Source organism: Magallana gigas, chromosome 7 (assembly GCF_963853765.1).
Source record: "Magallana gigas chromosome 7, xbMagGiga1.1, whole genome shotgun sequence".
NCBI classification, from domain to species: Eukaryota; Metazoa; Mollusca; class Bivalvia; order Ostreida; family Ostreidae; genus Magallana; species Magallana gigas.
In genome coordinates this window covers 8,788,898-8,807,150 of record NC_088859.1, presented here as the reverse complement: position 1 = coordinate 8,807,150, position 18,253 = coordinate 8,788,898, and the positions used below count along the sequence as shown (strand labels likewise).

Genomic DNA, 18,253 nt, shown 5'->3' with positions numbered 1-18,253 from the left:
CGTCTTTATCATCGAATATGTATTTTTTCGAGTTTTCGCAAGAGAATTAAATGACTAGATGTTCATCAATGACTGCTTTGTTTGTGACATTCAATGCAACGTGGGATTTCAGTGAGATTATCGCGTCAATATCTTATAGTATTTCTATGTATTGTACTTTGTAAATATCTTACATTTAATTAAGGTGTCTAAATAATTACTTTCATACAGTTGTATTTTTTGTTTATAAACTGCAGGGATACGTAACAACCTCGGTAAAAAGCGTGTCTGTGATAAACTTGTAAGTGTCTCTGCAATTAAGATATTTGTATGAATGTATAATATTTGATTCAAAAATAAAAAATTCTATTAAAGCACGACGAGTTCTCGTGTCGTGATTAAACATAAAATGCGTCTAAGATTAGTTGACTTATTGCATGGAGCCTGGGAAACGAAGATCGAAATTTTAATTTAACATCACCAGTACTTGTACTGGTAAATGACCATGTGTACGGGCTATGCTGGTCTCAAATAGTAACAGAAAGCCCCAGAGGATTGCTAACCAAAAATGACACAGTCATTTTGTTTAAATGAATAAGGTGTTAAATAAACTGAAATCGTTCTGGGTATATTCATTATGTGCTCAATAATTTTCGTGATGAATATTTGCAAAGACTAAAAGTTGCTGTTCTGGTGTCTCTGAGATTACACATTTTTAATGTACACAAGCCCTGTCTACTCCCTCTTTGTGTTTGAATTTTTAAAAATTCACATTGGAGCATTTGCTTTCATAGAAAAATCAACGTATCTGCTTTTTGTTAGACATATAAAGCAAGGAAGCAACATGTATACCAAAATACCAAAATACATAAAAGCAATATGAGCTGCAATTTTCATGTTGAAATTTTTTTTAAAGAAAATGTTATTTTCTACTAAAATGACAAAAATATCATGGTTTTTAAATTTCTGTTAGCTCTGTTTTTAAGGGAAAAGCCATTAAGAAGCCTTAATTGGAGCAACATTGAATTATTGTCGTCCTGTACAAAAATTGATCTGCTATATATTCCTTATAACTGAAATATTTCTCCTGAAATAAATTAATGATTTGTTTTAATCTTTTTTTTTATCATCAAAGTTTAAGTTTCAGGCAGACTTATTATACTAGAAGGTTTTTGCACCAAAATAAAATTCTAAAAAATACAGCTCATATTGCTTTAACTTTCCTTCCGAATGTGAGTGCGATATATTTCGATAGCGCCACACCGGATAAAAGGTGTTACTTTGGTATCACATATATTATCGTTTAAACGACAATAATAATCATGTTTGCCTGAAAGCTTCATCTCTTCATGCACACGTTTTCCACATCTATTTCGAATTCAACTATCGAAGAAAAATACATGGTAATGTCGCAAAAATTCACTTTTGATATTTCGGACAAGCGATACTCTTCAGTAATTCAAAAAACATATTGAACTTGTATCAGATATCTATACACTACAACACCACGTGTTTTGTTCATACAAGTGTCCTTAATTTCTGATAGAATTTATTTTGATAAATAAAATACACAACCTGACTATTTTAAAAGAGATTTACGAGGATTATACCGGTACGATAAAAATTGCACATACAAAAATAAATTACATGAAGTTGATTAGAAGTTTTGATTGTGTGTTTTATAGGAACAACACATTCAACATGTTCAAAGTGTTCAATATTTGACAGGAATGTAAAATTTGTAGACATGAACTTTTCCCTTCATTTCATAAAATCTTATTTAAGCAAGACGTCCTCTCCGATTTCTCTCTGAAAAAGTATGCATGGAAAAGCAAGTTTTATCCAACTTTTTTCAAAGTCCCCACTCCTACTCCCCACCCCCCCCCCCCCCTGCATTTTCTGAAAACAGTACACCGCGTGTCTTTTTCAAAAAGAGCCTTCATGAATTAAAAAAAACAACACAACTTTATATTGACAGCTTGATTTTTTCAAACGAAGACATTTTTAAAATATTGTGCGAGTTTACATTACTTGTACACTAATGTAATGAATTTGCAAAATATAAGAAATATTGGCATAATCAGATCAAGTACAACAAAAAACAGACAAAAAAATTAACAATATTTCACCTTTCCTAAAATTCTCTTTGTTAAATACCAACATGAAAAGAATAATTTAATAGTATGAGACATTCTGCGCAGTTTTTACGCCTTCATATAGTCCTATATCATCGCAGACCACGGCCAAGATGTACAATCCTCTCCCATCTGGTCGTGTAGGAGAAAGCCATGCGAACTCCGGACCGTGGCTTGAGACGACGATAGTCCTAATAAATATCAGTATTGTACACAAGCGATGTAATATATCCAACTAATTACTGTAACAGAAAAACAGCACACAACGACATTCCAGTTGTGTAAATAGCGCGAGGGCAACAGCGCCAGACAAAGCTAATCCCAAAAACAAACAGCTTACACTGCGCATTGCTCGGACTACACACAGAAGAGAAGGCTAATTCTACGATGATTTGCGCTGTTTATAAACTTCCCCGAGTAGTTTTTGTTCTGGTGACTTAAAGATATTGTGGCATCATACACCCCAATGTCCATGTCGGGGGAACATTATTTTCTCTTCTACGAACATTTCACTAAAGACACGAGAAGCTCCTATCGATGAATCTAAAAAAAATGACCACCACTTGCAAAATTGCAATATGAACATTTTGAGCAGTTGAAGAGCACCGTTTATATTCTATCCAACATAATTGTTCTCTTGTGTTAACTATAATTATTCATATAAGAAAGAAAAAATCACACAAAACTATATCATGCAAAACATGGTTTAACCAGAGTAACTACCTTTATTAGCACTCATCATTATAAATAAATCTGATGACACTTTTTTAACAAAATATTGAAAACATAACTATAAATACATTGTAAGTAAGCATACAAATACATTTATACATAGAAAAACAATATGAAAACACAATTGAAAACATTCTGCAAATTCTCTCTCTCTCTCTCTCTCTCTCTCTCTCTCTCTCTCTCTCTCTCTCTCTCTCCGGAAAACTCAAGATACCGGTACACGGAAAACTGAAATGTCAATACATGTACATGTAAATCTGCACATATTTATGCATGCTCTGGAGTTTTGAAAATTAACTAGTTCACATACATTAAAAAGAACATCATTAATATGATTTACATTGTACTTAAAAAGAAAAAATCCTTGTGTAAAGATCAATTAAAGTGTTTGTCAGGAGGAGTTATCCTGGTAACAATTCCTCGTCACTGTCATCAAAATCATCAGCATCCACCTCACCATCAATGGCAGATCTCCTCTTCTTGATCACAGAAATGATGAACCCAATCAGGATAAACTACAATCAACACAGATGTTCTTTAATATATACTGTACATGTCAACCAATAACAGAGGTCCACAACACTCACCAACATAATTTTCAAGTGAATTTTGCATTACTTTCTAAATTGTCTTGTACAAAACGTTGAAAAGAGGGGTGTTGCTTGAGAAAAGAAAACCACATTCTATTTCTTATATCTGGAGTCTCACAAATTAAAATCACAAGTTGATCTTGAGAAAAGATTTTTTTTTTACTTACATTCCTTAATTTGCTATATTGAACTTTGCACCCCTTTGGGGGGGGGGGGGGGGCTTGCTAGACTCGGGGTAATAATTTCAAAAAATTTTTTTAGGTGATCATCAGTTTCATTTTTTACATGCTTCAGAAATATGACATACATGTATTTGATTGCCCAGATACCACAAATATGAGCACCTGAACATAATATCTTCAGTGAGATCATCATATTTTTTAAAAGAGTACCTGTAGTCCTATGAGGATATAATAACAACTGCAAGGATTAAATAAATGCAAAATTAAGCAGAAAATTTAGATATTCAGAGGAGGCCATACAGTACATCATGCTTTAAAAAGAATTCAAAGTAAAATAACACCCTTTAAAACAAGAAGACAATGCTAAATCCCTAACAGAAGTCAGATCTTACCCCCAGGAACACCCAAGTCCCCCAGTAATATGCTGCTCCAAAGAACCACATCCTGTAGAAGAAACTGGTCAACAGCAGGGTCATTCTGGTGACGGTGCAGTCATCTGGACAAAATAAAACAGACTTGTGTAGCTTGGAAATAGTTATGAAATGCATGGTATGCAAATAAACACGGATGATAGAAGCGCTGCACTAAGTACACAAAATCATTCTATGAAAATAGAAGCAACTGTCTGCTCCAACATACAGGAGCATCTTGTTCTTTGAATTATCAATGATAACACCTAGTATGAGGAAATGCATGTTTCTCTAACACACATGCTTGTGGTAACCAGTTTTCTTTGTTGTTGTAAAGACATACCTGCTGTTGCTTCGGCAGTACATGATACAATTTCAACATGAGAGGAATTCCCTTTACTTATCTGTAAGAATTAAAATGAAATTTACCTTAAGCTTAGCAATAATACAACATGTTCATATACATATACATTGTACAGTACCAGGTATATATATAGAAAAATATTCACTTCCATTTTATTTTTGCAACTTTCAACCTTGTTGTCCATGGATGAATTTAAGACTTGGCCGATTCAAACAAATTTCTAAATCACTGTGCTAATTAGGAAAAAATTCTATTTCTAACTATATATAGGGTGAATTCAAGAGGGCAAAACTGTTTGCAAATGTAGAAGGGTGAAAATTACATGGGGCAAATAACCCTGTGTATATTATATCTACACAAACATGTACATGTATAATTACCTGAGCTCAGTATATTATAAATATAATTTCTAAAACCCTGGCTGTCATATATATATTTCTATAATCAAACACTGAATACAAACTAGGCGTACACGAAGCTGATTCACTGAATCACTGTACATACCACATATCTCTGACTGCCAAACGAGGAGTATTGAGGGGTCAGCTCATAGATGATGATGTTGATGGCTAGCGTCAAAAACATCATGATCATGCACATCATCAGGATGCCCTGGGGGCGTGTCCTTCGTGGGCGGATCTTGTACATCTGTCAAAAAAGATTGTCACAGCATTATACATGTTGTAGTGTTAATGATATGATGTTCCTGCTAGGTTGGGCTAGTGGGGTTAACCCTTTAGCTTGATCGATGGAGTGCTGGATATAGATGCCAATGAGCTCAAATTCAACTTTAGTAAAGACAATATCTGTTTTTGTTACAAAGTACAAATTTAAAATTTCAATGAATAAAAGAATTTTAAAGCTCCAGATAAATTTTCAAAATAGTAATGTTAAAACCCTATCAACTTTTTGTAATAATATTCACAATATTGTTGATCTTTTACATGATAATATGTTTTAGAAATTTTTATAAGGGTTTTACAAGAAAAACTTACCCTGAGCCAGAGGAACCAGATGCCGATGTTCCTGACACCGGACATAGAGCAGAAAACCAGGTACAGGACCAAGGCAGCAAACATGATGTAGTCCAGAGGAAACACCTGAATATCAAAAGTTATACATCTACACGTAACTACAGGTAAAAGTGGATGGATGCATCCACAGATAGGAGCTTGATATACAGTAACTTCTATGCATGACACATTTATATTAAAATTTATCAGTCTTGAGCTGATTTGCACAAAACTATGTGGATAATCTTAAACAAACATGAGAGACATTACTTAAGAACAAGATTGTGGCAGGAAGTATTGCCAACAACAAAGTTCTCATAAACCTCACAAAGTTTTCTTTCAAAACATTTAAGTTAGATTACAGTGTTTAAAAAAATTAAACCTAGGAAAAAATATTCATTTAAAGTGCAAGTTCATTTACAAGTACTAGGATGTGTGTAGCTTGTTATACCATTGCACTACCATAGTGCATGTACCGAATATTTTTTACAGCTTGTGTGAAAAGTCCAAATTCAAATACATGTAATTTGCAACGTACTAGTAATTGTTACTAACACCAATGCTACAACAAATTAAATAATTTGAAAACTGAATAAATTTTGAGTGTGGTCACTGTTACCTTCTGACAGAAGACTAGAACTATATCCACAGGGTTGGGGAGGTTTCTCTGGGGTAAGGCATACCCAGATTTGTAGCCCAAGCTATGTATGGCTTTGTCAATGCTAGAAGAAAAGGGACAAATTTTAAATGAAATTGTCTATACTTAATAAATATCTGCTAATATCGCATGTGTCAAAATCTTAATACAATATACATGTGTATTTCTATTCCTCTTGCTTTTTCACAGATCCTTAATACATCAATGAAATTTTTTTTTAAAGATGGTGTTACAATTGAGTTTATGAAACATGTACAGTAGGTATGTTTTACATAATGAAAAGATGTACAAATAGTTCTAACATTTAAGATAAAACACCTGCTGGTCTGTATTTGACCTACTTTGTGAGTAACAGTGACACAAACACCAGCAGAGTAACAAGAAAGAACAGCACTCCGAACACGACCTCGAACGGCCGCAGGACCAGCAGACATTTCTGTAGGACGCTCCTCTCTTTGACCTCCAGGTGTCTCTCCTCGCGCTGTAACAGCCTCTCTTCCTCGTCCATGCTCTCCACCTGGCCACGGTTCCGAGACGACAGGCCGCGTCTGGTGTACTGTAACAAATCAAAGAATCATGAGTGATGATGAAAGATTAAAAAAGAAAAGATGGAAATGATTGGTAGTGGTAATTATATTAACTAAGTCAATTAACTATATTTACATTATTTACTTTAAGCTGGAATTACATGTAATAGAAATTGTTAATTTATTACAAGAAGTGTACTTCATGTTGTTCAAAATTACATTTGATAAAAGATAAATGAATTGTTATTCATGTACAAGTAATGTAACTACTGTTGATTTTTTAAAAGATGTTCTACTCTTGTTAGGAACATGTATTACTTATTTTTGCAATGGCACCAAATGTACATATAAAGTATTCCCTATACAAACCTTCTCCCGGATTGCCCTTGACCTTTCGCTTATCCTTGATCTTCGGTTTTGGACATCACTTCGTTCTGCTTTAGCACTTTTTGTTCCCTTGATCAATGACATTGGCATGGCTGACATTCCATAGGCCTGTAACAAAATGAGGCATATACCAAAGGTAGAATGTTTACAAATTCTGAAGCACTGTGGGAAATGGTAAAACAAGCAGTATCTAATTAATAATTGCACATTTTAAACTCAATATATGCATATGTAAATACAGTACTACTTGATGATACAAACTACACCAACAAACCACTTACCAACATGTAGTATTTGTATAACGTACACTATTTTTGTATATGTATCAGAATCAACTAAACTACGGTAATGATAAATAAAATACATGTACATGTATGTACATGTATATTACCGGTACTACTAATTGAGCAAACTTTAAAATTCCACAGGTTAGTATTTTCTTTGATGGATTTACTTCCAGTGATTGATTATCTGATTGGTAAATTGTGTAACAGTATGATTGCTAAATGTACACCAGATATTGACATTCCCACAATACATGTATTCACTATGGGTTTATATTCTCAAAAAAATCTTTGATCAGAAAGATTTTGAATTTATTACCACCTTGATTTGGTATGATGGCTGACTCTCTTTAGGTCATACTAAAGTACATGTAACATTTACTTACCGAGTACATGATGAGGGCCAACATTCCCAGAAGACTTAGTACACTCATAACAAAAGACAGGGCGTCCTCCAATCCTAAACACAAGAGTCAGTTGTCAAATTAACATATTCATGTGATATTACATGATGAATTTTCATCAAAATCTGCAAAAAATTTAGTTAAGAGATAAATTGTGCATCGTATTTGGCACTTAACTAGTGTTTTAATCCAAACTTTTCTGAAACAAGTAACCATAGAAAAAAGCAGTATAAAATACAGGTTTTATCATATACTTACTGGTATCATTTCCAAACTCTTTAAAGAGGTCTGCAATCCTCTTCCACTGGTTGGTATTATTTCCACTGGGTGTTGAACTTCCATGATTTACCCCAACAAAGGCACTTGATGATACAATATACATGACCCTTTACAATATCTGTACATACTTTTTTGTATATTTATATATACATGTATATAGTCAAAAATCAGTCTGTACTTACCCAACTAACAGGAGAGTTACAATGATGAACAAAGACACAATGGTAAACTTTAGGGCGGAACAAATTCTCTGAAAAAGGTTATAAAAAGATAGTCAGAACGGTCCTCTTAAAGAAGATTATCATTATGAAAGTTTTCTTCAATAAGTCGGACGAGAACCAAGGATATGAAATATACATATATATATATGTTTAACTAAACTTTATGGTAAAATAAGTTATATGCTCCTGTTTTCCTTCTTTATCACTAGTAAAGATTTATAGTGCATGTAGTGTAAGTCTTAATTTCTGATATACATGTAAATTAATATATGCAGAAAAAAAAACTAAGGAGCAATGATGGTACTGTTTGATATTAAAATAATCAAATGATCTATTTGAAATCATGTTTAATTACACTTGCAAAACTCAATCTTAGTAATAAAGAATTACCTGCTACAGAGTACTTTATAACTGACACTATGCCTAGCCTAGCTGATTTTCATGTACCGGGTATTTCAGTACACTTACACTTTACTGTGAGTCAAGCACTCCCAGAAAACCTATCTCCTATTGCATAATAAAGAGAGTTTTGTAAACACATCTATCATGTTGACTCACAGATTTTACAGTAGATTCTTCATCTCTTTCTTCATAGAAAAAGTACATGAATGGTAACAAGAGAAAGAGGCAGAAAACTATCAGACCATACAGCGCTGCAAAATAACAAAAGAAATGCTCATGTTAATCTGTGATTTGCTATATCATGTTTTCGTGTTTGACATGTTTGAATTCACTTTCCATAAAAAGGAATTTGCCTTACAGCTACCAAAATCAATAGGAAATGGCCTACATACAATAATAAGCATCTGACACGGAGGTCTCCATTGACTGCCTAGTTGCATTACTCACAGCCCAGTCCTAAAAAATGAAACAAATACTGTAAATACAGTAGAGAATTGGCACGTATATACACATACATGTATTCTAATGAAATCAGTTATGTAATGGTAAAAATGAGTGAGTTTTTTTCACTTTACACTTTAGGCTAAAAAAATCTTTATTTCTTAAATGATAACCTTGAAAGTGCCATCTGTTTTTTTCATAAATGAGACCAGGAAGACGTCAACGGGGATGAGAGCTGTGGTCAGCAGCGTCACACTGAGGGCGACCACTGATGACAGTGTCGTAGATAATGTGCCATCCCTTTTACTGATAAAGTACTTCACGTACGCACCCGAAAATAACAAGATCAGCTGGAACAAAGTACATTTTTTTCTTATCATAATAAGTTTCATAAAGTAGAATAATTGAAGTATTATCATATATAACTTAAACTTTATGAATTTATTCTTAAACATGTAATGTGTGCCATTAATTAATCGGATAATATGGACCTGTACATAAATGTATTGTAACGGTAATTGCATTTTAACTTTAATGTTTATTGCTGGATCATTATCATGTGACGCCTAATATTTAAAATAATTGTTAACTTACAACCAAGGTAACAACAAAAGGGATCCACCCTGCCGCGAGTGCTGCACTTGGGATTGACATTTTGTATTCATGAAATATAAAATCAACCAGACATATTCGTTATGTACGTAGCAATATTATCGTTTACTTTCCGTTAACCCACTTGTTTTGGTTTCACTTTACCTTGACCTTATAGACTGGAACCTCGATCTCGATTAAAATAATTCGTATCTTTTTTTTTAAGTTATAGATATGATCTTCTGTATAAAAAAAATAAATATATGATATGTAAAAATACTCTTAAGTTATAATTTAATTTGCTCATATCATTCCATCGAAAGATATATAATTGTTCATTATTTATGTGAACATATTCGATCGGGATCAGATACTAAAATTCAGCGCGCCAAATCTATCAAAATGGAAATAGTGTCAAGAACAAAAAGACCAAAAAATTCTAAATTGATTAAATCTGGAGCGGAACATAGACTGCAGATTTACAAAGTTCCACCCAAAGACACAGTAACTCTTCAGGAATTTGAAGAATATGCAGTAGAAAGATTGAAAGGTAATCAGTGATTGCATACCTTGAAGGGCAGTGTATATGGCAACCTCAAAGCATAGTCCTAATTTCTTGCCATATACGAGTCGGACTTAAAAGCCTTAACTTTCCCCTGTATCTTTCAAGCTTGTACTAAATATTTAACTTATGATAATAGGCAGGGTGTATTTTTTTGGATTATTTGAAATTATGCAACAGTCCGTTATAATAACTTAAACTTATGTATAATTTTGCTCGTAAAACACTTTAAATTATTCTGGAACTCACAGTTCTCAAAGCAATTGAAAATGCTGGCATTCGGCACATTCGAGGATCAGAAGATTACAACACCTTGGTGGAGAAAGAGATTAAGAAGACAAGGTTAGCCAAGATCATTAGGGTAAGATCATCCATTGTATCTATGAAGATACACGTATTTGTTGCTGCAATATTAATTTACTTTAATGGGATGCGAAAATACCAGACTGATATTTGGAACCAGGTCACCTGAATCTATAGTCATGTGCTCTATCACCAGTGATCACTGAAGTATCTTGTGCCTTAAGGAATGTTGAACCATTAAGTTTGACTGTCACAATCCTTCCTGTTAAACAGAGACATAAATAACAGAGATTGGCAGCTGATCAAAATCTCGCGAAATCCACGGCCCCTATTGTAAAGTGTTCCCAGTTTAAATCAGTATATCTTTCTAATAAACAACTATATCGATTTATAAACAGCTAAAACCTATTACCAAAACATTTAAAATATTATACTTTCATGAGTTTATGTCATATAAACAATATTAAAAGAGGAGTTTTAGGAGGCAGTTGGCTACCTCTCGTGCGAGATTTTGCTGATGTTTTATAGCAGGTCAATATATTTTCTATATATTAATCTTATTTTTCCATTTTTTGTTTCAAAAATATCTAAAACCTGTGCATACTTTTCATTAAAACAATATCATTATCTTAGTTCACTAAATGTAGTTCTCAAAGTAAGGTTGGTCCTGTACCATTTTTCAACAACAAAACACGCTAATGGCGGAGTAGCCAATCTCTGTTATTTATGTCTCTGCTGTTAAATGATCTTTGCCCTCAAGGATTCATCCTCAAGTTCTTTCCCATTGGCAGAGCTAACCTGTAAGTTCAAGTGGTTGACACAGCACCAAAAGTATTAAATGGGATGGGAGAAATAATATTGAACTTGACCAGGATTTTAACTATGGCCTCCCTGAGACTCTAGTCAAGTGCTCTATACCAAATGAGCTAACTGATGCTGGTGATAAAATCTGTCTTACCATCTTACAATGTTTAACACTGTTTATTTTAACTCTTACATCCCTTACATATGCATAAAGATATCAATTTAAGCAACACTTTACACTTGATGTTTGTAACAATGATTTTATACATATATTAAATATGAAATGATAACAGTATTTTTGTTTGTTTGAAATTCACGCAATTTCTTTTCAATTTTAGACAGATTACTCAACTGACTCTGAGGAATACAGGATAGACCACATTTCACATTTTATTTTACGACTTGCATATTGCAGATCGTAAGTACTAATATACGGAATTTGCAGAAGAATTTTGTTGTAGTCTAAAAAGTAAAGAATGATAATTTATGAATTTTTTGTGAATTTTGTAATTTGCAGGGAGGATTTGAAGCGATGGTTCTTGCAGCAGGAGCTGGACTTATTCAGGTTTAGATTTTTGATGGAAACTGCAGAGGAGAAACAAAAATTTCTTAAAGTCAACAGTTTGGATTATAACCCAGTATGTTTTAGGAAACGCACATATGCAGTTATTAATGATGATCAATTTCATGTTAACATTACCGGTACTTGAAAGAAAAAAAATGCACTTTAAATATTAATCATTTCAATTGAAACATAATTTGTGACTTGATTTTTAATGAAAATGAATAATAATATTCATGTAAGCTGCATGCACACATGTTACGATGTATATCCACTTGATATCAGATTGTTTTAGTGTCAGTCATAAATGCTTGTATTCATAATTTATTTCATAAAGATTCGTGCATAATGCATGCATACATTGTACGTGATTTCTTGTAGATTTCAGATGACGAGAAACAGAGAGTGCTACAAGATCTTATGGCGTCTGCTGGCAGAAATTCCACCACAGCCGATACAAATGAATATTTCAAAGTATGTCTGATATTTTTGAATATATACTTTGAAATCATTTTTATTCGTGAGGGTCAATGTTCACGGGAAGCCAAGATTTTCCTGTTTGGTGGGGACGTAATTTTTTTGGTAGTGTAATTGGGATATTTTAATAAATATTAAACAAATGATTGTGTATATGTTTGTGGGGATGTAAATTTGTGGACAAGGGTCATGGAAGCTATGAACATTGGTCCCCCACAAACAATAATCACAGTATATCCAAAAAGAATAAGAGCTAATTATTATAGAAAACACTATCCGAAATCAGAGATCAATAATTTTTCAGTAGAAGAAACTACCAGATTTTGCACAGAACATTATATGTACCTTTTTTTTTAAAATCTGTATTATATTCCAATTTTTATTAACCGGGTTTTCCAACGGAAAAATCCGGTTATTAAAATGGTGAAAATGGCGGGCGGGCGGGCGGATTGGCGGGCGGGCGGGCGGCTGCCAAAAGGGTACCCTCATTGTACGGATAACTCCTCCTACAGTTTTCAAGATAGGAAGTTGTTCTTTTGCAGATCAATTGTACATATATCAGAGGTGTGCATATTGCTAAGATTTTGATTTCCGATAATTTATCGAAAAAATACCAGCTTTTGAACTTAGTCATTTTTTGGCAAAATGTTGCATATAGGGTACCCTCATTGTACGGATAACTCCTCCTACAGTTCTCAAGATAGGAAGTTGTTCTTTTGCAGATCAATTGTACATATATCAGAGGTGTGCATATTGCTAGGATTTTGATTTCCAATAATTTATCGAAAAAATACCAGCTTTTGAACTTAGTCATTTTTTAACAAAATGTTGCATATAGGGTACCCTCATTGTACGGATAACTCCTCCTACAGTTCTCAAGATAGGAAGTTGTTCTTTTGCAGATTAATTGTACATATATCAGAGGTGTGCATATTGCTAGGATTTTGATTTCTGATAATTTATCGAAAAAATACCAGCTTTTGAACTTAGTCATTTTTTGGCAAAATGTTGCATATAGGGTACCCTCATTGTACGGATAACTCCTCCTACAGTTCTCAAGATAGGAAGTTGTTCTTTTGCAGATCAATTGTACATATATCAGAGGTGTGCATATTGCTAGGATTTTGATTTCCGATAATTTATTGAAAAAATATCAACTTTTGAACTTAGTCATTTTTTGGCAAAATATTGCATATAGGGTACCCTCATGGTACGGATAACTCCTCCTACAGTTCTCAAGATAGGAAGTTGTTCTTTTGCAGATCAATTGTACATATATCAGAGGTGTGCATATTGCTAGGATTTCGATTTCCGATAATTTATGAAAAAAATACTAGCTTTTGAACTTAGTCATTTTTTGGCAAAATGTTGCATAAACATGTAGGGTACTCCATTTCACTGGAAAAGGGTTGACATGGATTATGGATACAGTTTACATAAAAGAAAACCCGGTTTGCTGTCACATTGACAGCTTTTCACTTGTAATTCATGTTTATTTGATGAATTAGTCAAACGGCATACTAAAAGCTTTTGAAAATTTCTTTCTGCAATGCTAAACACAATCATGCAGTCCTGTATCTTGTGGGTTAGTTAATGATTATACTTGTGTTATTTTCACAGGTTCCTTTCACAGAAGTACTTGATCTTGTGCGGGGTCGAAAGGTTTTCCTGAGTAGAGGGTTCGCCTATGTACCTAAGGACGACATGATATCCATCCTGATAACACACTACAGAGCGCACCTCTCGCAGCAGCTAGCTGTAGGTTATGTCTATTTCTTACCTTAGTTCTTACTAATTTTGTCTCGAAAATTAAGTGTTTTTCTGTACATGTTGTATTTATAAAGTATTTTTGGCATGACATTATGTCAAATGTCCTTTTCATTGAATTGTATGTGATTAAGAAGTGTGTTGTGCAATGTATATGTAAAATTAATGGACATAGGAAACTTGTTTGCTTTAAGACTAAAACTCATGGTTTTAAAATTGTACACTCTTTACTTCCTGTAATTTCTAATCACAAGAAATTTATCCGTCGTGTTTATTGACACCATTTAAATTACAATTTTTTAATCATCTTCTAAATGACTGTTGATTGTAGATGACGTCTCGTGCCCTGCCTCAACTTGAGGAAGACAATCGCCTCCTTCCCATGTTGTCTGGCCTCAGTAAGAGGTACCTAGGGCAGGACTACAGCTCAAAGAAGTCCAACGTCGGCAAGATTACTGCAGAGATGATCGACTCTGTGAGATAATATGTATATCTATGTGTAGATATAAACATGCAAAAATATTCAAATTTATAATAAGGTTACTGCTCACAGATTAGGCCATACTTTAAAAAATGATTGTTTAGAATTGCTGCCTCGGGGTTTTTTTTCACACTGAAAGCATGGCTAATTAAAAATAGGTAAAAAAAAAATCCAAAATCTCCATAAACAGTGGAAATTAAATGCTACTGTGGAATCATTAGAATTCGTGGTGGCTCAATTTTGTGTGGTATTCGTGGGTAGCCCTCCTCAACAATGATTGAAATTTGGCTTTAAGAAATCATAAATTTCTATACTTTATTACCGAGTTTGATATAAATTTAGATAACGTCATAATCTATCGTTATATTCTATTTATTCTAAATTATCATTACATGTGTAAGAATAGAATTTCAAAATTTGAATAGAATTTCATAAAGCTACCTACAGTATATACACATTCATAAATGTATATTATAAAATACGATGGTTTATAATTGGCTTATCCTCCTACAGTTATCAAAGCAATCCTTTCCCCCGTGCATGCAGAACCTGCATCAATCAATGAAGAGGGACCACCATTTGAAGCATGGAGGGAGGATGCAGTATGGACTCTTCCTGAAGGGGATCGGCCTCTCTCTGGAGGAAGCACTCAGGTTCTGGAGAACAGAGTTCAACAAAGCAATGGACGGAGACAAGGTGTTGTGTTGTTTATTTATCACATTCATTAAAAATATATCATAAATATGAGATTACAAGTTTGAAGTAATATTGTACACATACAATGTGTATTAGAATTGAAGACAAGTGATAAAGGAAGCTAGGATATAACAAATAAGAAACTACTAGAACTTGAAATTTGAGATTGGTAAAATCTAGAAAGTACTTTGTAAACTGGTTTTATATTCAGTGCTTTTTCCTCTGCCTTTTGTCACTTAATCTAGTACTGTATGTTATAAGCCAAAAAAACTGTCCACTAAGTCAGGTATCAAATGAGTGTTAGCATTTAAGACTGTGCAATATCTGCATGCATGTGATAAGTTGAAAACTCCAAAACTGTACAGGAGCCTAAAAAACCAACCCTGAAATTTGGGTGAAAAAATTGTAGTTGTAGAGTTAGTTTTCAATTCTTTACTACTCGCTTTCAGTTTGACAAACAGTACTCTTACAACATCAGACATAATTATGGCAAGGAGGGAAAAAGAGCAGACTACACTCCATACAGCTGTAACAAAATCATCATGTCTAATGCTCCAGGACCAGGGGACAACCATGGTAAAGTTCTCTCTCTCTCTCAGATTTTCTTAATAAACTCTTGAAATTTTTTTTTATTTAATTGTTTTCTTTCATCTTATCTACAGGTAGTTGTTTCTATATTTTTTGTCAATTATCTTACCAAGTTACTATGAACAGTAAACTGTTTCAAAAATTTCTTGCATTTACAGTAAAACACACTTATAACAAAGTCCCAGGGACGGGCAATTTAACTTCGTTATAAGCGTAATTTATTATATCCATCAAGATTACAACATGAAATAGAGTCTTGGGGAATGAAATTCACTTCGCTGTAAGCGTCAATTCATTATAAGTGTGTTCGCTATAACCATGTTTTACTGTGCATGCACGTCCTAATCTTGTTAATTTGAGGAAAAATTGGAGCTATTCTTTGGACTCTCAAACTAAAAATTATTTGTAATATTATGCTTTGACAAGTAAATAATCAGAATTATTTTGGGATTCTAGGCTGTCCCTTCCGGCATACTGATGCAGATCTTCTAGCTCAAAAACTCAGGCTCCAGGGAATCAGTAAGGATTTTACTGACAAGGTAAGTTACATTTATATATGGATGGCATTGGATGCATCATTTATTTCATACCACTCAAGATATGTATCGTTTTAACAGTGCAACATTCGTTTCATGAACAGATAATGAAGTACACAAGGGACGGACATTACCAGATTGCCTGTAAATATTACTTTGATGCCACCCACTCTGGAGTGGAGGAACCGGACGTCAACATCAACCATCCTAACCAGTACTTTGACGAGAGTCAACACTTCTATTCTGGCAAAAAAGAAGGTATAGTGTGTACCCATGTAGTAAATTTAAAGAGGGTGGGTTGTGGTGTTTGTATGCAGTGAATGAAAATCCAATCAAGAAAAGTCAGTTAAGGTAGCTCAATACTCCTTGAAATAGTTTCTCAAATCAGCAGAAACTTGCTTGATTGTGATGGATAAAATGATGCATGAGAAGTATATACATTGTAAATCAAATAGATGAAAAAATATGCATTATTGGTTAAATGTTGATTTTCAAAAATTTAATTAATGTCAAGTTAATATGAACTAAAGCCACAGGCAGATTCATACTCATGACCAGTGGTTCACAAGCCCAATACTCTAACCACTGAGCTATGCCGATATTCAATTAAATCAATTAATACTAACTATTTAACAAAATATTTAAATCACCATTGTAGTGTCTTAAAAAGTATAAGTCTTGAGTTTTTTTGCCAATCCAAGCGCTGGTACGATATCTGCTATTTGTTCTAAGTTATTGCATAGACAAAGTGCAATGATTCATATCAAAATATTTATGCATTTTTTTTTTTGCTCTATTGATTTACAATTATACTAGAAGTATAAGTATATTGATTTTATTATTGAATATGATTTCCTTTTAGCTAAGCTTCCAAACACACCAGCAAGGACAGGAAGTCAAAGGTCAAGTCAGAACACGCCAAGGTCACAGCTTTCCCAGAATTCCCAGCCAACATCCCAAAACACAACAGTTGATGATGATATGATGGATGATGATCTATGCCTGGCTGCCATGGAAACCGCATAAACTTTGACTTTAGGATAGAGCATGAAAGCATATTTCTCTTTATTTATTCCTAATAAAAATGTGTACATTGAAATAAGACTTTCTTTTTAGTAGCAACTTAATGTTTATAGTGGGATTCATTTTTATGCCCTGCCATTTGTCGTATGACATGGCACACAGTAATTGAAATCCTCTGTATTTCTACCAAACTTCAAAGATATGCATTAGAGAGCTGTTCAAGGGTCATATCTGACCATGACCTTCCTTTGACCTTGACATTTATTTATTACTTGTAAAAAAATATCAAGGAGACTTACTGGAGTTCAAAGGTAATACCTTGGTACAAGGATACCCCAAGAAACCCCAATGATACAAATTAATAACCATTGAAAACCAAGGGGTCTCAGGTAATTGTATGGTTTCATTAACCAAGTTTTCCTAATTAATAAAAATATTGTGGTAATGAAGTTATATACATGTACTAGAATGTAAACATACTGATTAGCAAGTACTTAAAAAGAAGAACACGCAGACAAAAAATTTTTTTTCATATCCATCTATCAATTTTTGTTTAATTAAGCTGATACATCCATTTGGTAATTAAATTTTTTTTTTATCATAATGACTTAAGCTGTGCTCACCTCAGTGGTTGCGCTGTAAAACATATTACTATTTAAGACCCATGGGACTCAATGGAATCATAAAAAAACATCTCTGGGTATCCAAGGAATTTATCGATACCCAATATATACTGCAAGGGAACCCTTGAATGTACACTACTCTCAAAATTTCATGATGGACATTAAGTATTGCATGTTGGATCTTGAGTGTGCCATTATCATGTTTATTTTGTTCAGTGCATGATTTTTTTTT

At 33.5% G+C, this 18,253-nt stretch overlaps 2 protein-coding genes across 3 annotated transcripts; one reads left to right on the top strand and one right to left on the bottom strand.

Annotated features, from left to right (window-relative positions):
* Positions 1–1,944: 1,944 nt before the first annotated feature.
* On the bottom strand, positions 1,945–9,771 carry LOC105334101 (probable lysosomal cobalamin transporter). Of its 2 annotated transcripts, XR_010707393.1 has the most exons (16): positions 9,603–9,771; positions 9,182–9,358; positions 8,960–9,023; positions 8,724–8,818; positions 8,127–8,194; positions 7,924–8,027; positions 7,648–7,721; positions 6,960–7,085; positions 6,405–6,619; positions 6,025–6,127; positions 5,388–5,492; positions 4,897–5,040; positions 4,372–4,432; positions 4,011–4,114; positions 3,069–3,361; positions 1,945–3,038 (listed from the first exon to the last, which is right to left on the bottom strand). XR_010707393.1 is itself a non-coding variant. In XM_011437426.4 (15 exons), exons 1-15 carry the CDS (start codon positions 9,660–9,662, stop codon positions 3,248–3,250), a joined length of 1,614 nt encoding a protein of 537 aa, XP_011435728.3. In that variant the 5' UTR covers positions 9,663–9,771; the 3' UTR covers positions 1,945–3,247. The 2 variants fall into 2 exon arrangements, 1 of the variants encoding a protein (XP_011435728.3); XM_011437426.4 differs by having other exon boundaries at positions 1,945–3,361.
* Positions 9,772–9,975: 204 nt separating this feature from the next.
* On the top strand, positions 9,976–17,463 carry LOC105334100 (DNA primase large subunit). The gene is made up of 12 exons (XM_011437425.4): positions 9,976–10,149; positions 10,413–10,522; positions 11,607–11,686; positions 11,786–11,906; positions 12,212–12,304; positions 13,928–14,065; positions 14,406–14,549; positions 15,069–15,251; positions 15,701–15,827; positions 16,296–16,378; positions 16,480–16,633; positions 17,238–17,463. Exons 1-12 carry the CDS (start codon positions 10,002–10,004, stop codon positions 17,399–17,401), a joined length of 1,545 nt encoding a protein of 514 aa, XP_011435727.3. The 5' UTR covers positions 9,976–10,001; the 3' UTR covers positions 17,402–17,463.
* Positions 17,464–18,253: the final 790 nt, after the last annotated feature.